This window comes from Arabidopsis thaliana, chromosome 3, assembly GCF_000001735.4.
Source record: "Arabidopsis thaliana chromosome 3, partial sequence".
NCBI lineage: Eukaryota > Viridiplantae > Streptophyta > Magnoliopsida > Brassicales > Brassicaceae > Arabidopsis > Arabidopsis thaliana.
Window position 1 is genome coordinate 6,126,293 of NC_003074.8, and position 17,022 is coordinate 6,143,314.

Sequence of the window (17,022 nt, forward strand, 5' to 3'; positions counted from 1 at the left end):
TGCTACGCTATCGGTTGGATATAACAGGATGAACCAAGTAAAAAAAACAGAGGCCATGTTGAGAAACTAACAATTGTCGAGACACAAATTAAAAACTGAAAATGGGAAAAGATAAAACAGTAAATAAACGACAAATACAAGTTGATAGAGGGTGGTGCAGCTTGCTTGATTTGTACAGAGCTTGGAACAATCTACGTCTATAGACTCGCCAAGATCCACTTTTTTGAAGTATCCCTTCTTTCCAATGATAAAAGCTATGTTGCGAGTAGGGCGAGGTATATACCTGTCTTTATCAAGTACCACAGCGACCTTCTTCTTCTCGTCAACGAAGAAACTCCCACCTCTAACCAGAAACTGAAAACCAAGACCGGTGATTGGTTTCATATCAACCTTTAAGAACAACTTGTTCCACGATACCGCATTGGGCTCAATCCTGCTACTAATCCATATCTTCACCGTATAACCACCACATTGTTGAAATAGCACCGCAAGATGCTTTTCTCTAACACTAGAAAGAGTCACAGGCAGAGGCAGACGCGGTCCAAATCTCTCTGTTTTAGAATCAAAACATAGTAAGAAATCAGGGATATCTCCCACTTGGAAACAATAATATTTTTGCCAGAACTAAAGCTAACTGATTTGTCCATTAACCTAATTGATTTACGGCCTTATAATGATGTAAATGGGCTCAACATTTGGCCCAACAAAAGAGCAGTTTCCTAATTTCATCTGATTTTGGCAGCAAACTGATCGTAACTTGGATTCTGTCTGTGATTAAGTAGGTAGTCATTCATAAATCTGGAGCTTCGAAAATCTCTCTGGTTTAGGTAATTACTGTCGCATATAATGATTTATTGCTCTAAATCCAACTTTTGAAATTTTCCAATTACGACCAATTCTCTATAAATTTCTCAGCAAAAATCACGGCGGGAATATGAGGCGGCTACCACCGTGGATGCTCGGTGGCGCGTCAACCGGTGAAGCAGCTGCACGCAATGGTTCACAACCCGAAGCTCCCAAAACAAAGGCTGAAAAACGACCAAAAAGAGTCCAAAAAACCAAAGAGAAAGACTTAAATCTCAAGTCAGATGAACCTAAACGAGTTCCCAGGAAGATTAGGGAAGAAGCTAAGCGTAGCCCGGAGGTGATTCAATCAGTGACTGTTCCTGAAGATGATGATCTCACAGTTGATGACTTATTAAGCTTTGCTAATGAGGTAATGTAATACTTCAGTTCCACAGTTTTTACTATTAAGGATTTGTGAATTTACTTAACAATGAATCTCAGTATGTCCAACGTGATGAGGAAGGAACAAGAAAGGAGCGTGAAAGAAGCTTGTCAGTGTCTGAAACTACGCTAGTTCTCGATGAAACCAATATGACTACATCATCTCAAGGAGGAACCAAAGATTCAACAGCAGAAGACATGTTACAATTGCTAATGGGTCCTTTTTACAAGAAACGTTAGAATTGAAGCACAACTGAGTTTTCAAGTGCTTCAACATTTCTTTTTTACTTTTGTTACTGTTTTGAATTCTGTTCCAGAGATCCAACATCTTTATAAAGCTTTGTGTTTTTTTCTCCAGGACCAAAAATATTATAGAATGTAGGAGCTACTGAGTTCATAAGCCCATAGAAAGAGCAAACGAAAGCATTGTGCTCGTGAAAATTAGATTTCCTTGATTTTGGCAGCTAAAAGGACCGAAAGCACCACTTTTTCAAGCGCATCAGTGACGTGCTGCCTTAACTAACTCAATCACAAACCTAAAGATAAAAACTTCAAAGAGCTTAAGAATCAAAGACACTGACTAACTTGAATATTCCCACAGTTACGATGGCTATTATTGGTTAAGAGTGGGGATGGGTGTATATATAGTGACGGCCACATGTAGAAAACCCTAGTTGATCACGGACTAATGGGCTGAGTTTGTTATTTCCTTTATTGGGCTTGTAAGAATAAATCACTTGGTCTTAGTAGTTTGTAAGTTAGTGGTTACCTCCACTAAATGAATATCTTTGTAATTGTTGGCTAACTTTAATGAATGTGAAGCATGCTTAAGAAAACAAGGCAAAATGTAAAATGAGAAGAAGAGAATCAATAAAGACATTTACCCTCCTAATCAATCTTTCATAAACTGTATATGAATTTTTTTTAGGGGGTTTTCTGACCCCAACATAATTTAAAGTAAAATAAATTTGATCATATGAAAGTTTAAGGAATAATTAAACAGGTTGTATCGCCGGAGGTGTTTCCGTTTACCTCTCTCACACCTATTTCTCTTCTTCTATCTGACATTCGAAAGCTCTCTCTCTCTATCTCTCTTTTTTACCGCGCTTGCTACACATTGTGGCAGACATCAACTCCTACCTAAATCTGGTAGCAGCCCATTTTCAGATCGAATTGACCCCAAGGAGATCACATCAGGTATAAGAATCTCAAGTTAGCTCGTATCGTCTTCTTTAGCTTTCACTGCGTTTCCCGTTGCTTAAACATGTTCAATTTCGATTTATTCGAGTGTGATCTGGATCGGCTTCGTTATCATTTTCGTTTTTTTCCCTTCTCTGAGTTTGGATCCAGTCAAGTGATTTAGATGCGATAAAGCTGGGATTGTTGAGAGAGAAGATCAATTCTGGTTAATATTGACTATATTTGGCTCTTCTGTGATTTGCAGTTTTTGGGGGTTTTGAGGAATGAATTTCTTGCTTCGATCTGCTTCTTCCGCTACTCATCGGCCTCCGGTGATCGAACCACCAGCTACGCCGCCTCAACCTCCCCCTGAAACAGCGAAGCCCGGAGTTACTTTGGAAGGGCTGATTGCTGAAGAGCATTTCCCACAATATCCATCAGTAGATGAAGATCTCGATCGTGTGGGTGATGGATCTGGAGACCTTGATGGTAATGGAGAGTCAAATGCTAAGTCTGGTGGCTCTGGTATGGAGAGATTCTCTGATGTGTCTGAGGAACAAGGATGGATCGCCATTCCATACAGTATATAACTTACTCTCTCTACTTAAAAAGTTTTTAATTTGAAGTTATTCAATTAAGAGCCTTTTGTTACTTATCCATGATTTGGTGATTTTTCATTACAGAGGAGATCCCTGATAACTGGTCTGAGTCAGTTGATATTCATTCTTTACGGTCGTTGGATCGTTCCTTTGTTTTTCCTGGTATGCTGTTTCTCATATTCTCATCTCACCATTTACTTTTAAAGTGCCTCTAGTGATTGAACAACAACGACATTTTCTACGATACTATAGGGGAGCAGATTCAAATCCTTGCATGCTTATCTGAGAGTAAAGGAGACACAGAGATTATTACCCCTTTTAAGGTTGCTGAGGTAATGAGCAGAACTGGACAAAGAAAGGTCTCTGACAAACAAAATGGAGATATGTCTGATGGGGCGAGTACGCCATCAGGGGATGGAGAAATGAGTCCTGATGCTCAATTTGCTACTCAGAATGGTGACAGTCCTTGTAAAGAGAGTTTGGATTCACAAAAAGACTTATCTGATGGTGAATCAATCTTGAGGATGGAAGATCATAAGAGACGAACAGAAGATTTGCTTTCCAGGTTTCAGAAGTCTCATTTCTTTGTTAGGATTGCAGAGTCTGGTGAGCCACTTTGGTCAAAGAAAAGTTCTCTGGTCGCAGATACAGAGATGGATGAAGAGAGGAAAAGAACAAAAAGTAGACCTTGTGTCAGTGCTTTTGTAGATAGAGGAGACTTCGATCCTAATGTTTCTGGAGGTGTAGCTAGAAGTAAGGCAAAATGCTGTGCCTTACCAAATGGAGATATAGTGGTATGTGATGGTAAATTTGTTACTTTCTTTTTTCGTAATAAAACTAGGATAGTCTGTTTGAATTGATTTATGAACCAGTGAAATTCCTCTTCTTGTGTAATGCATTGTCTGATTTATGTGAATTTACCGCCCTACTCGTTCAGATATTCTGAACTTTGATAACCGAGTTGATGGACCTACTGATTCTTAGACAACACCTTTGTTTGGAAGGATGCAGGTCTCTTTACAAGTTTATATTGTCGACTGTCCCAAAGAACCCATCATAGAGATACTGCAGTTTGAGAAGCATCAGGACCAGGACCAAAATCCTGAGAACGATAAGGATCCATATGGGAATCTTTTAAAGTGGTTGATACCGCTGGATAACACTATTTCTCAGCAACCCCGTTCTTTACCACCTCCTATAACCCCTAGCCCAAGTATCAGTAGCACTGCACACAAGCCAGCGATATCTTCTACCTCAGGCTCTCAACTCTTCTCATTTGGTCATTTTAGAAGCTATTCAATGTCCGCTCTGCCTCCAAACACTGCACCAGTTACTGGACCCATAAAAACACAGAGCTCTAAACCATCATTTGATATTGAAGATTGGGACAGTTACTCAGGCCAAACGGTACGAAACGGTCAGAAGTCTGGGACTGAAGAGCTCTTGTCTTTTCGGGGTGTCGCATTGGAGCGGGATAGGTTTTCTGTTCGTTGTGGACTCGAAGGCATCTGCATCCCTGGTAGAAGGTGGAGGAGGAAACTCGAGATCATTCAACCTATTGAGATAAACTCTTTTGCAGCTGACTGCAATACAGATGATCTTCTCTGCGTTCAGATAAAGGTTTGTCTCTGCATCTCTGTTAATTTTTGGTGTTATTGTGGTCAATTTTTTTTCTGGGATGCATCCTAACTTACCTTTTTTACTGGCAGAATGTGGCTCCTACCCATGCTCCAGATATTGTAATATACATAGACGCCATAACAATTGTTTTTGAAGAAGCAGGGAAAAATGCTTCCCCTTCTTCAGTACCAATAGCATGCATTGAAGCTGGAAACGAGCACAGTTTGCCAAATTTAACTCTCAGGTTAGCTTTTTTTCTTAAATTCCTCGTAATTATTTTATTTTGTATTGAAATTCTCCCATCAATCTTCTTGATAAAAATTGATAGATTTAGATATCAGCATTTTGCTTTAGTCCAGTAAGTCTCAGAAGTCTTCAGTGATGTCCAATACAAAATAACCCATAATATTAGGTAATCTTGGGTAGTGACCAAGAAACCATAGAACAAGTTATTGAATCTAACAAGTCTCTGAGAGTAACTATTCTCAACAAGCACCGTGGTTTGGAGGCTAAAACAGCTAGAATACCCTTTCAGGAACATTATAGACTGCAGTTACCCACCCTTAGGTTTTCTTGCAATCTTTCAGGAAAGGTGAGGAGCACTCATTCATCGTAAAGCCTGCGTTTTCTGTTGGGAGTAATCTGAAGCCCTCTGCTGCACGAAATAAACTCAAATCATCGAGTTTGTCTCTTCCAACTGTAAATTTTGAAAGAAAAGGGAGCGGTTTAAGTGGTGATCAGTATGCGGTTATGGTGTCATGTCGGTGCAACTACACAGGTAGATCCACATTACCGTGGTTTGTAGCCATGTTTTTTTCTTTTGTCCATTCATATCTATAGCTGTTTCATCAATGCTGTTTTATGTTGGACTCAGAATCAAGACTGTTTTTCAAACAACGGACAAAATGGAGACCACGAGTTTCGAGAGACCTGATGATCTCTGTTGCGTCTGAAATGTCAGGAGAGCCTTGTGGTCCCCATGGGAGAGCCTCTCAACTACCCGTTCAGGTCATTCTCTCTCTTTATCTCTCTCTGACATTCCCTAGATAATAAATGGGACAATGCATGAACTAATGGAAGGAGTTCGCATCTGCAAGTGACAGTGACTGCTAGTGTTTACCCAAATGACTGAAGGTTTAATTAGATGTTGTTGCTAAATTGTGGTTGCAAAAGTTGCTAAAAACTATGCAACTCTGGCTTCGTATATATGAATAAGAAACCATGCAACAGTTACAAAGCCACCTATTTGCAATGTGGTCATATTCTTCAAAATTAGCCAATTTCTAAATCTGCAAATACCAATCCCAATGGCATCTTTTATTCTACCTCATACTTTTTCTCTACTGGTTTCAGATTTTAACTCTTCAGGCATCGAATTTGACTTCAGAAGATCTATCTTTGACCGTTCTCGCTCCTGCATCCTTCACATCACCTCCAACTGTAGTGTCCCTAAACTCTACGCCTACGACCCCTATAAGCCCATTCCTAGGATTCTCTGATTTCACCGAGAGAGTACAAAACGAGAAACGCAACACTACAGTGCGTAAACAGCAATCGTTACCCCCAATTCCACTGGAGACAAGGACAGAGAACAACACAAATGGTGAATCTTCCAATCCTTCAGATGTTGTTCCAAAGAGCGGCTTAGGTTGCACACATCTCTGGCTACAAAGTCGAGTTCCCTTAGGGTAAACATCTGATAATAATATCCAATGAGCTTCTGGTATGGGTTTACCATTATAAATTGATAACGATATTCCTAAATGCATCAGATGCGTTCCTTCGAAATCTACGGCGACAATCAAGCTAGAGCTACTCCCTTTGACTGATGGCATAATCACTCTGGATACTCTTCAGATCCATGCAAAGGAGAAAGGTTAGCTAAAAAAATCTCTAGTCTCTCAGCAAAGAGACTATAAACACTTTGCTGCGTCTTCTTTCTTTCCGTGAAAACATCAGTGGTTCCATATGAAGAATGCAAATCTCGAAGCTTTAATATGTTTTGGAGTGAATCATAATCATAAAATGTTAGATGCTCGTGTTTAATGACTGAAACACCAATGAACTTGTGTGTGTGACAGGTCGTAGATACATTCCAGAGCAGTCACTGAAGATAAACGCAACTTCAAGCATTTCCTCTGGGATTTTCTAGTCTTTTACCCAATGCCACTTTTGCCTTTTTCTTTAGAGCCAAGAAGAGTCATCAAACACAGAGCAGTTCTATCTTCAGCATCTCCATAGAGACTCATCCAAAGATTGTGTGTTGAAAAATCGATTTTGGTTTCCATGTTTCGAAGGTTTGAAGAAAAGTTGTTGTAATACCCCACTTGTGCTGAACCATGTGTTTGCGTTCTTTAGCTTGCTTTTTGTAATTGATTGATTCTGAAATTCGCATAGAGACAGAAGACGCAACCATTGTTATCGAATTTACATTTGTTATTTGCTTATAAAATCAGATAATTAACCAAAACTTTTCTTCAACAAATCCAAGTATGGCTAACAAATGAAGGACAAAAAGTTAGGTGCACCGGAGCTTAATGGTGCACCCGAATGCAGGGGATAACAGCTCTACAAATCTGAAGCCATTTTCACGGTGACCCCAAAGTCGTCGTGGAGGCAAAAACCCTTTACCTCCGGGATCAAAATCTTGGGGAGAGACGAAGATGGCGACCTCGCTTTCCAAAATCCTAACGAGATCGAACACTAAGAGATACTGGTGCTCTACTACAACAAGTATCTCTGCCTCTCCTTCTTTACCGAAACAATTCTGGTCAAGACACTTCTCTGCCGTCGCTGACTCTTCCTCCTCTAGCTCCGCCGCTCTTGGAAGCCAATCGAGTTCTTCTGCTCCACCTCAAGGTATGTTGCTCGTGCTATGTCTTCCAATGCTTGAGCTTGGAATCTGAGGATAGTAAGCATCAATTTCTGAAAAGCTAAGCCCTTTTTGTTTCAGAGAACAAACGAGGGTCTAAGTGGTCACAATTGTTGTTGTTCTTGCCTGGAGCGATTACCTTTGGTCTCGGGTCATGGCAGATCGTCAGGAGAGAGGAAAAGGTCAGTACTTCGAAATCAATGGAAGTCCTTTCATCGTCTCAAGCTTGGTTATAGCCTGTCTTAGACTTTTAATTGAAATTTATATTCAAAATGTGCTTCACACATATTCTAGTTGTTTTTGTGATCCGTAAAGGAGTTAGAGTAACTAGATCCTGGAGTCGTAATCTGTGTGATCTGGATAGAGCACATACTGATCTATGCTGACGCAATGCAGTTCTCTGCATCGTCATGTAGACTAATTAAGTTGAATAAATGTCAGATTCCAGTGAGAATCTAAATGTTCGTAATTCTTTCATATAAGTGATCTGGCGACACTCTTATTGATTGTAAATGCATGCTGAGTACTGGCTACCATGCCCATGTCTTGGTTGAGATTTCTCTTATTCCATTACCTGATTTCCTATCTTTTTCTCTTCCAAATGGTTGCTGAAGCTGAGACATTTAATATTAATTGGTTGCTTTTCACTGAGCAGACCCCTAAAGCTTTATTCATTACTTGTTACCGCAGTTCAAAACACTGGAGTATCAACAGCAACGGTTGAACATGGAACCAATAAAGCTAAATATAGACCATCCTCTTGATAAGAATCTCAATGCTTTAGAATTTAGACGGGTTAGTTGCAAGGGTGTCTTTGACGAGCAAAGGTCTATCTATTTGGGTCCACGGTCTAGGTCCATATCGGGAATTACTGAAAATGGATTCTTTGTCATCACACCTCTAATGCCAATCCCCGGTGACCTGGATAGGTGAGGGTAATGATCCTTTCTCCTTGCTTTTAAGTCTCTCTAGTACCCTTTACCTATACAATTGTGAAAATTACTCTTTTTCTGTCAGCTGCATCGAAGTAAAACTAGGGATATAATAGGCCATTGGGTTACCTACCTTTCTGTTTTCAATTATTGTTGTGAAATTATTATAGCTCTTTCTCGGGATATAATAGGCCATTGGTTTTCTAATCCTCTCTAAACACTTGACCATACTTGTCTTATACTATTGCCATATTCTGATTGGCTGCGATTAAAATACTAAAATCTCGTGGTTAATAACTTTTATACTGTAACTAACTAGTGAGTAGTTCGAGATTTTATTAGACAGAATGGTCTGCGGCAGTGTCACTTAAGCCTTAAATGGTCTTGGCTTTGTCATAGTTTTTGGCTGCCGGTTTTAGCTGTAGCTGTTAACTGTTTGTACTTTCTGAAGTCAGATTGTTCTTTTCCTTTGTCCACTAGCATGCAATCGCCTATTCTGGTGAATCGTGGATGGGTTCCTCGAAGTTGGAGAGAGAAGTCACAAGAATCCGCAGAGGCTGAGTTCATTGCAAACCAGTCAACAAAAGCTAAATCACCGTCCAATGAACCAAAGTCCTGGTGGAAATTTTGGTCTAAGACGCCAGTGATTACCAAGGTTGGTCTTGTTCAGAAACTTTTTCCTTTGTCATAAGGTTGGCTTCTCATATATTTGGTTTAGCTCGAAACTGTAATTTTATGGGATACATCTGAATAGAAATGTCGGATCTATGCAGAGACAGATTAAATTCAGCTATCTGCAAAGTTTCACTTCTTTGTTTATTGTCTTTAACAAATCTCTTGCATACATTGTGACTCGTGAAAACTGAAATCTTGTAGGAACATATATCTGCGGTTAAGCCTGTAGAAGTAGTTGGCGTAATCAGGGGAGGGGAGAACCCGAGCATATTTGTTCCATCCAATGATCCAAGTACCGGGCAGTGGTTCTATGTAGATGTTCCTGCGATGGCTCGAGCCGTTGGCCTTCCTGAAAACACAATCTACGTAGAGGACGTCCATGAACATGTAGATCGGAGTAGACCGTATCCTGTTCCGAAGGACATCAACACCTTGATCCGTAGTAAAGTCATGCCACAGGACCATCTGAACTACTCAATAACATGGTAAACTCCATACAGATACATGAGGTGTTCTTGGCATTGTCTGGTCTTAACTGTTATGGTCAATGAGTGACATTATGTTTGTGTCTGTTTATTGATGAACAGGTATTCTCTCTCGGCGGCTGTCACTTTCATGGCATACAAGAGACTGAAGGCAAAGCCTGTCCGCAGATAAGCACTCGCTGATCAAAATCAAATCGTATTCTTTTTGTCACTTGTCTGCTGAAGTAATAATTGCAGTGGATAATTGGTTTTAGGTTATAAACTTTCATAAGAAAAAGGGACACAATTAAATCCTTAATGTTGTGGTAACTTAATAGAAATTTGTAGTTTTCTTTTTCTACGATGGAAGGAAAGTTCGAAATGGAAGCCATTTGTAGGTAAAGAAGGTTGCAACGAATGCTTGTAATCACCATTGTTCTTTCTGGTAGACTTTCAGCAGAATTTGTCGGTGTGAATTATGTATTACCTAGAAAAAGTCAATTTACGGTTCAAGAGAGTTTGTTTGAGTATATGGTATATATTTTGAAACCTTTTTGAAATTTATATCCGAGACTCGAAAGACAGCATAAACTATGAACTGCTATCAAGTAAAGAAAGAAAAAGAGACATGAACTCAAAACCTCATTTTACAAAAAAAATAGTGTTAAGTCATCTTATTCAGCTAAAATCTCATTATTCCACTGCTTTTCACCAAAAAAAAAAATCTCATTATTCCACTGCCGACAGGATCTTTGCCGCCTTTGACACCTTTGTTGCAGAGTTTTAATTTATTCATCGATCTGGTGTACCTTTAATATTTTACACGAAAGGTCAAAGACTAGCTTTCTCTTACAAATTAAACAATAGTCAACCATTGTAAACGAAAGTAGCACATAAAGTGAAGGAATTAAAATGAAACGAAATAATCTGAGTGAGGTGGAAATATCCAATTTCAAATGTGTCTTTGAAGTCTCTATGGATAATTTGTCAAAACGATAGTATTTGATAAAAGAAATGGAATGAAATGAAATTAGTAGTTATCAGTAAATCTTTTTCTTACTTAATTCATCAAATGTTTTTCATGTGAGTGTGTTTTAAAATTACGTAATCAATGATTACAAAGTAAGTAATAATCTAAAGCAAATTGTATATATATAGTAATTAGTATAATAAGATTAGATTTAACGCATGAATTAGGCCAGGTGTTAATATCAGTCTTGTCCCAGATTGTTCGCCAGAGAGAATAGAATCATCCTCGCTGTTTCCTATTTACCATTTGTTTCCACCAATCATCATCTTCTCGCATCAGAGCCAATCCATGGCGCTTTCTTTCTTTAGCTCCGTGTAATTTCTCTATTCTGACAAGTCAAATCCCTAAAAACTCCTCGATTCTCATGGCCATCGTTACCGGAGATCGATATCTAGAGAATCTCCAGAGGTTCCTTGACGAGAAAGCTGATTTGCTTATTGATGGTACCGATGTCCTCAAGCTTAATCCCGCGGGTCTTCACTATGTTCATCTCCGTCTCGAATCTCTTCGTGAACTTGAGCTTATGCTCTCCGGAGCTCCCGTTGACTATCTCCGTGCCTACGTCTCCGACATTGGCGATTTCCGTGCCCTTGAGCAGCTCCGGCGTATTCTCCGTCTCCTTCCTTCTCTTAAGGTCGTTTCATCGCTTCCTTCACCGGCTCGTGATCCTACGCCGCTCTCTCTTCTTCCTTTTTCTAAGCTTAAGGTCTTGGAACTCCGTGGCTGTGATTTGTCTACTTCTTCTGCTAAGGGATTGCTAGAACTCAGGCACACTTTGGAGAAGCTGATCTGCCATAATTCCACTGTGAGCTTTCCACTTTTCCCTCTCTTTTTTTGTTTGTTTTGGTTTAGTGCATTTCTGCTATAGCATTGAGTGGGGTTATAGTTCTGTGTTGCTTTAGTCTGTAGGGAAATTGAACTATTAGTATATTTGGAATGGACAATGAATGGTGGAAGGTTTTCATGTCATTTCTTCAGAGGTTTCAGGACGCTTAAAGGTTGACGTTATGAGTTTGTTCATGTGCTTTGCTTGTCTTTGAATCGTTTTTGGAAGTCCCTGACTAATCTTTTCCAGGTCTCCACTAAATGTAGGATGCGTTGCGGCATGTGTTTGCTAGTAGAATCGCTGAGATAAAGGATTCACCACAGTGGAATAAGTTGGCTTTCATTTCTTGTGCTTGTAACCGTCTTGTGCTCATGGATGAGTCGTTGCAACTTCTTCCAGCTGTTGAGTCGCTTGATCTGAGCCGAAACAAGTTTGCAAAGGTGGATAATCTTCGGAGATGTAACAAGTTGAAACACCTTGATCTAGGTTTCAATCAACTAAGAAAAATCTCTCACCTGAGCGAGGTAGGAAAGTTCAGGTTTCTGCATGTCCATCTATAGATTTCATTAGCTCTGAAGCTGCTTGACATTTTTGTGTTTGTTAGTTACTATCTCTTGAACCATATAGCTAGTCTTGATAGTTCTAAAAATACCATGGCATAGTTTGAACAAACAGAAGATATAGGGAACACTTTGAATTTCTGTGCTGAAGATTTTATTTAGGTTTTTCCTAGGGACCCATACACCTATTTTTTGTACTATGCAGGTATCCTGTCACCTTGTTAAACTTGTTTTGAGGAATAACGCGCTAACTACATTGCGTGGGATTGAGAATTTGAAGTCACTTGAAGGCCTGGATGTTTCCTTCAATCTTATTTCCGACTTCTCGGAACTGGAGTTCCTCGGGAGTCTTTCATTCTTGACAGACCTCTGGTTGGAAGGAAATCCAATTTGTTGTGCTCGATGGTACAGGGCACATGTCCTCAGCTACGTTTACCTTCCAAATGATGTAAGTTTTATTTTACAACTATATAATCTTGTTAAAAATACATAAATTGCACCATTTCACTTTCTGCCTGATTTTAAAAGCAATTTTAAAAGCTTTTACTTATCTGTGCGTTTTCAGTTGAAACTTGATGGCAAACATATTGGGAATAGAGAATTTTGGAAGAGGCAGGTTGTTGTTACCCGTAGGAAAAGTCAGCCTGCCAGTTACGGGTTCTACTCTCCGGCTAGAGACGAAGCTGATGACGAAGGAAGCTTTACTAGAAAAAAGGTAATCAGCAAAAAAAAAGTTACAGTTTATGTACGTATTTATAATCTGCTCGTAGCTGTTGTGGTCCTTTCTCCCCTGTGACACTAAATCCCTTAGCATGAAGAACATAAGATCATATCCGAATCAATTATGCAGGTGTATAGTATGGTATGGCTTTTTGAACAGCGTCGTGAACATACACATCACTTGATAGACAGCTTCTCTTTGTACTCTTTTAGAGTTTCAGTATCTTGTTTCTTTTGTGGTATAAATACTTACTGGAAGCTTATTATTGTTCTCTTGTTTCCTTCCACAGACGAAAATCTACCGGCTCGCGTCTATTGATAGTGAGGAAGAGAGCACCTATGTGAATTCTGATCAAGAGTCTGCTTCATGTGAACCCGAGACTCAAAGCAAAGAGGAGAATATCAAGTCTGATCATGAAGCTGATGTCTTTGGTCTAATATGTAAAGTTGAACAGTTGAAGAAAGAGCGTTCTGTTCTTTGGCTTCGGGAATTTAAGGAGTGGATAGATCATCCATCCGAGGATTTTGTGGATGTCAGCAAAAATGGGAGCAGTACTGATTCAGAGCAGAAGTACTACATGAAGAATAGAAATGGCCCAAAACATCATGGTGAAACAATGAGATATACACCAGGGCCTCTACCAAGTTTCCAAATTACAGATCTAAATCAGAAGCATCAAGCATTTTTTCTTGATGGGAAGCCAGATGAAAATGGAAACATGTCAACTTTGGATGCTAGTCAGGATATGACAGGATCATTTTCACCTTCATCACCCCCTCATTATCAAAAGGATGTCTTACACCGGCGTCAGAACCTGGTGGAAGAAATCTTACAGATATCAGCAGATTCTTATTCAGTGGCTTCGTCTGATAGTAGCTGCAGTGAAAATGAAAATTATGATTCTGAGCAATCAAATCCTGAACAGGATACGTTGAAGGATCATCTTAGTGGCAATAGAGGAGAAGACACAAGCTTGCTTGACTCTCAACCAGAGAAGAGTAGCATCATAAAGTCTTGGAAGATAGAGGATTCGTTCAAAGCGAAGACCACTAATTTTCTTTCTGGGCTACATAAAAGTGAGCTTGCTTCTGGTGTTAACCAGATTTACCGTTGGTTTGACAAAAAGCAAAGCAAGAGGAAGCCTAAAAAAAGAAATGTTTCTCCACTGGAGGAGTATAGTTTCATAAAGAAAGGAGAAACATCTCATAGAAGTGATGCAGATATCATTGATTCTTGTGAAGATGAATATATTTCTGATCATTTTCAAGAAGGTTCCTTGACTACAGGTTGTAATAGTAAGAGAAGTACTAGATTTTTGGAAACTGAAAAATCCCTTGAAGGAATGGGTGGTCTAGTGGAGGAATTTTTTACAACGACACTGTCAGATTCCAGCAATGATGAGACTTGTAGGATTTACGTTAGTTGTGATTGCATACTACAGCAAGAATCCACCTATAAGCAACGGTAAGTTTTGTTCCATCTATTATTGTGGTTTAGGTGAAAGAAAAAGTAACCTGAGTCCCTTCTGTCTTTAGTTAAAACTTGATGGAACATGCTGAGTAAAAAAAAGAGGTTATTGAGGTCGCGTAGTGCTTCTCTAGTTTGGTAGGCTTTATGCAATTTGAAAAGGAATAACTGGTCAATGGAATTAGATTGAGATGTTCTCGGTTCTCTTGTAATTCACATGTATGAATAATATACTCTTTACTTTATAACTACAAATTTGTCTTGAGAAGCCATTTACAAGGATGGCGCTCTTCTTTTCCCCCTGACAGTACTCTATAAATGCAGGGAAGTAGTGTTGCTGCTGAGTAGCCAAGAAAAACTGTATGTGCTGCTCGTGGGTGTCTCCACTGATTTACAAGGTTAGACTGCTCTTCCCTGTCTTTCTCTTATTCTTTATGTCCGAATGTGTTATGTTCTGTTGATACTGATTTACTTTTCCTTGATCCCTGGTGTCTGCAGAGAGCAGCTTAAGTTTATTGTGTTCGCATACAATCGGGGATATACGAGATGTCTCAGTTGGTCTAGGACTTCAGGTTGTGAGGTTAGTTTTTCATGGCTCCGCTTTGAAAATTGATTATGTGCCCATGTCTCACTTTCCTTCTGGTTTAGGCTACGTTTTAGGGAGGATGCAGAGTACATTTTCATGACGGCGAGCATTGAAAAAACAACAGTTTTACTCAATATCATAAAATTCTTGGATTATCAGGTTACAGAATCAAAATTTTCTTTGAAGAGGTGAGCTATCATCATCTATTTCTCCAGCTCTTTTACTATTCTTCTTCTGTTTGCTGATTTGAGATGTATTGAAACTTAAATGGCAGTTTGGAGAATGTTCAAGTGGAATTGTTTGAGAAAGAAATATGTAGTGGTTTGAAGCTGAGTATATTCCAGTATATTGTTCTCCATTTTCAGAGCAGCACTTTTGGAGGTATATTATTCTCTCTTGTATGAGGAAGCTTTATTTCTCTTAATAGGGTTTGACAAGCTTATAAGTAATTTGATTCGAGCAGTATCAGCACTGATCATTAACTATAATGTTAATCAATTTTTTTGTGTTAAACTGAACAGAAGTGTCATGGCTTCCACGGTCACTCTTTGTGGCGGGTGGACATCTTTTCATATGCAATGAAGACTTCAGGCAACTGAGTTTTCTGCCAACAGATGATGCTTCTTCATCCCCATATTTCTCACTTGACTCAAGCTGCTCCATCTCCGACATATTTGAGATGGTAACAAGTTTGTTTATTCTTTCCCTTTCTCTCGCTTATGTCAGTTTTTTATGTGCAAATTGGGGTGTTATCCAGGTTGTTGAATCAAGAGGAAGCTCGTGCTTGTCACTGAAGGTCAAGCAGAAGGATTCCACATTTCAAAGCAGCCAAAAGAGGACAGTGAATTCAGTAACATGGAAGCTCAAGTTACTCAGCCCTGAGTGTGTACCCAAATTTGTGGCTCTAGTAAATGGACTTCACCCAGATTCGACAGAATTCCCATTGTTCGTAAGGCATTTGGGTGAGAGATGAGCCGTAAATATTTAGAACTTGACATTTGTTCATAACTTCAAATTCATTTGATTCAATTTGTTCGTGAGTTTTGATTCATCTTGTATAAAGCCCTTGAGGGTCCTGTGGTGTGTCCAAAATATTCTTCGATTTGTATATTTTTAGTGTGTATCGTTCATACAACAAACAGCAAGGAAGAAGAAAGAAAATCAGATTAATATCTAGATTTTTACTTTGAAAGCCTGTGCTATTCTTCGTTTTACAAACTTTTGCAGGTGATGTAACAGTAACACAATGGAGGAACCTACTCAACCTTGGTCTTCTCTTCATCAACCTGTGCCATCAATGCCTCTAACTCTGCCTCCGATAAGCTCTCCAATCGTTTCTGCTCATTACCAACCAACCAAACCAAACTTATGTTAGGTAAAGTAGATAAACCCTGATAAAGAGATTAACGAAAAAGCAGAAACCTGCATGACTTGAGACTCGTAGTCACGAAGTTGCTGGGCATAAGTCATCTCCTTGTTACCGACTCTAAAGATATAAGTCGAAATCCAACCCAAAGTCAAACCAAGCACCAGTATCAGCTGTACTGCATTCCCCGCTTGCAACGGATCAACTCCCACATACTGCACCATATCATTATCACAAAATGAGTACTCAGAAGAACAAAGAAAAAGATAACAGATTCATTTGATATCATCAGTATGTAGATAATGAGAATTACCTCAAGTCCACTCTCTAGCCCGATACCAAGTGCAGTCACTCCCACTCCTATCAATATAACATCCTTCCTCGTGTAACCAAACGGCGTCGTCTATAACCAAATTATTTCACAACAGAGTTTGCTTCAGGACTACTACGACGATAGATTATGATGTAAATTCAAAGAGATGGAGTGCAGACCTTGGTTTTTGTAGCAGAATCGTCTTCAGTTTCAGTAGAGTTTGAGCTAACTCTACATCTCATTCTCTGTTTCTCTCCCTTTTCTACTGATGATGACAATCTATGTCCCTCGAATCTATATAAGACTTTCTTCGCAGCTCCGAATCCTGCATCATCACAACAAACACAGGAGAGTTTTACAATCGCTTCAGCTTGAAATCCTTAAGTTTTATCGAAAACGATTATTGGGGGAGAACAGAACCTGTGGTTTGTCGCCCAACCGGAAGAAGCCTTACAGACGCAGACAGAACCTCCTGATTTCTGCATAGATTCGAAACTCCGAACGGTAAAGAAGCCATTTCTGTGTTTAAGCCACAACACAAGCCGTGGTTACTAGTGAAAAAAATAATGAAACAAAAATTTAAGG

At 39.4% G+C, this 17,022-nt stretch overlaps 5 protein-coding genes, 1 long non-coding RNA gene and 2 other non-coding genes across 13 annotated transcripts; 5 read left to right on the forward strand and 3 right to left on the reverse strand.

Annotated features, from left to right (window-relative positions):
* The first annotated feature begins 43 nt into the window (after positions 1-43).
* Positions 44-492, forward strand: AT3G03565. Its single transcript, NR_143898.1, has one exon. It is a non-coding gene; the product is annotated as an uncharacterized misc_RNA (transcript).
* A 216-nt stretch (positions 493-708) lies between these two features.
* Positions 709-2,023, forward strand: AT3G17890 (uncharacterized protein). 3 transcript variants are annotated; one of them, NM_001338312.1, is made up of 4 exons: positions 749-827; positions 916-1,216; positions 1,288-1,492; positions 1,586-2,018. In NM_001338312.1, the coding sequence occupies exons 2-3, from the start codon at positions 935-937 to the stop codon at positions 1,465-1,467; spliced, it is 462 nt and encodes a 153-aa protein (NP_001325480.1). In that variant the 5' UTR covers positions 749-827; positions 916-934; the 3' UTR covers positions 1,468-1,492; positions 1,586-2,018. The 3 variants fall into 3 exon arrangements, with proteins under 3 accessions (NP_188416.2, NP_001325481.1, NP_001325480.1); NM_112670.3 differs by having other exon boundaries at positions 709-827; positions 1,288-2,023; NM_001338311.1 differs by having other exon boundaries at positions 720-1,216; positions 1,288-1,939.
* On the reverse strand, positions 1,603-1,679 carry AT3G03585. Its single transcript, NR_141011.1, has one exon. It is a non-coding gene; the product is annotated as an other RNA (small nucleolar RNA).
* AT3G03595 lies at positions 1,687-1,927 on the reverse strand. The gene has a single exon (NR_141012.1). It is a non-coding gene; the product is annotated as an other RNA (long non-coding RNA).
* Positions 2,024-2,213: 190 nt separating the features above from the next.
* On the forward strand, positions 2,214-7,094 carry AT3G17900 (heat-inducible transcription repressor). Of its 2 annotated transcripts, NM_112671.5 has the most exons (11): positions 2,214-2,424; positions 2,672-2,988; positions 3,090-3,167; positions 3,258-3,799; positions 4,017-4,625; positions 4,715-4,869; positions 5,213-5,403; positions 5,500-5,633; positions 5,979-6,313; positions 6,398-6,501; positions 6,707-7,094. In NM_112671.5, exons 2-11 carry the CDS (start codon positions 2,691-2,693, stop codon positions 6,775-6,777), a joined length of 2,517 nt encoding a protein of 838 aa, NP_566591.1. In that variant the 5' UTR covers positions 2,214-2,424; positions 2,672-2,690; the 3' UTR covers positions 6,778-7,094. The 2 variants fall into 2 exon arrangements, with proteins under 2 accessions (NP_566591.1, NP_001326609.1); NM_001338313.1 differs by lacking the exon at positions 2,214-2,424 and having other exon boundaries at positions 2,603-2,988; positions 6,707-7,091.
* Positions 7,092-10,113, forward strand: SURF1 (Surfeit locus 1 cytochrome c oxidase biogenesis protein). The gene is made up of 6 exons (NM_112672.3): positions 7,092-7,484; positions 7,579-7,679; positions 8,188-8,426; positions 8,910-9,084; positions 9,306-9,589; positions 9,692-10,113. Exons 1-6 carry the CDS (start codon positions 7,289-7,291, stop codon positions 9,759-9,761), a joined length of 1,065 nt encoding a protein of 354 aa, NP_566592.1. The 5' UTR covers positions 7,092-7,288; the 3' UTR covers positions 9,762-10,113.
* A 580-nt stretch (positions 10,114-10,693) lies between these two features.
* AT3G17920 (Outer arm dynein light chain 1 protein) lies at positions 10,694-15,865 on the forward strand. 3 transcript variants are annotated; one of them, NM_001338314.1, is made up of 12 exons: positions 10,766-11,403; positions 11,501-11,596; positions 11,691-11,948; positions 12,190-12,432; positions 12,550-12,699; positions 12,995-14,169; positions 14,497-14,570; positions 14,671-14,752; positions 14,821-14,946; positions 15,033-15,139; positions 15,280-15,440; positions 15,516-15,865. In NM_001338314.1, exons 2-12 carry the CDS (start codon positions 11,546-11,548, stop codon positions 15,729-15,731), a joined length of 2,643 nt encoding a protein of 880 aa, NP_001319579.1. In that variant the 5' UTR covers positions 10,766-11,403; positions 11,501-11,545; the 3' UTR covers positions 15,732-15,865. The 3 variants fall into 3 exon arrangements, with proteins under 3 accessions (NP_188419.2, NP_001319579.1, NP_001326531.1); NM_112673.3 differs by lacking the exon at positions 11,501-11,596 and having other exon boundaries at positions 10,694-11,403; positions 15,516-15,846; NM_001338315.1 differs by lacking the exon at positions 11,501-11,596 and having other exon boundaries at positions 11,674-11,948.
* On the reverse strand, positions 15,833-17,018 carry DAC (uncharacterized protein). The gene is made up of 5 exons (NM_112674.4): positions 16,858-17,018; positions 16,617-16,762; positions 16,438-16,527; positions 16,181-16,339; positions 15,833-16,095 (listed from the first exon to the last, which is right to left on the reverse strand). Exons 1-5 carry the CDS (start codon positions 16,952-16,954, stop codon positions 16,015-16,017), a joined length of 573 nt encoding a protein of 190 aa, NP_566593.1. The 5' UTR covers positions 16,955-17,018; the 3' UTR covers positions 15,833-16,014.
* Positions 17,019-17,022: the final 4 nt, after the last annotated feature.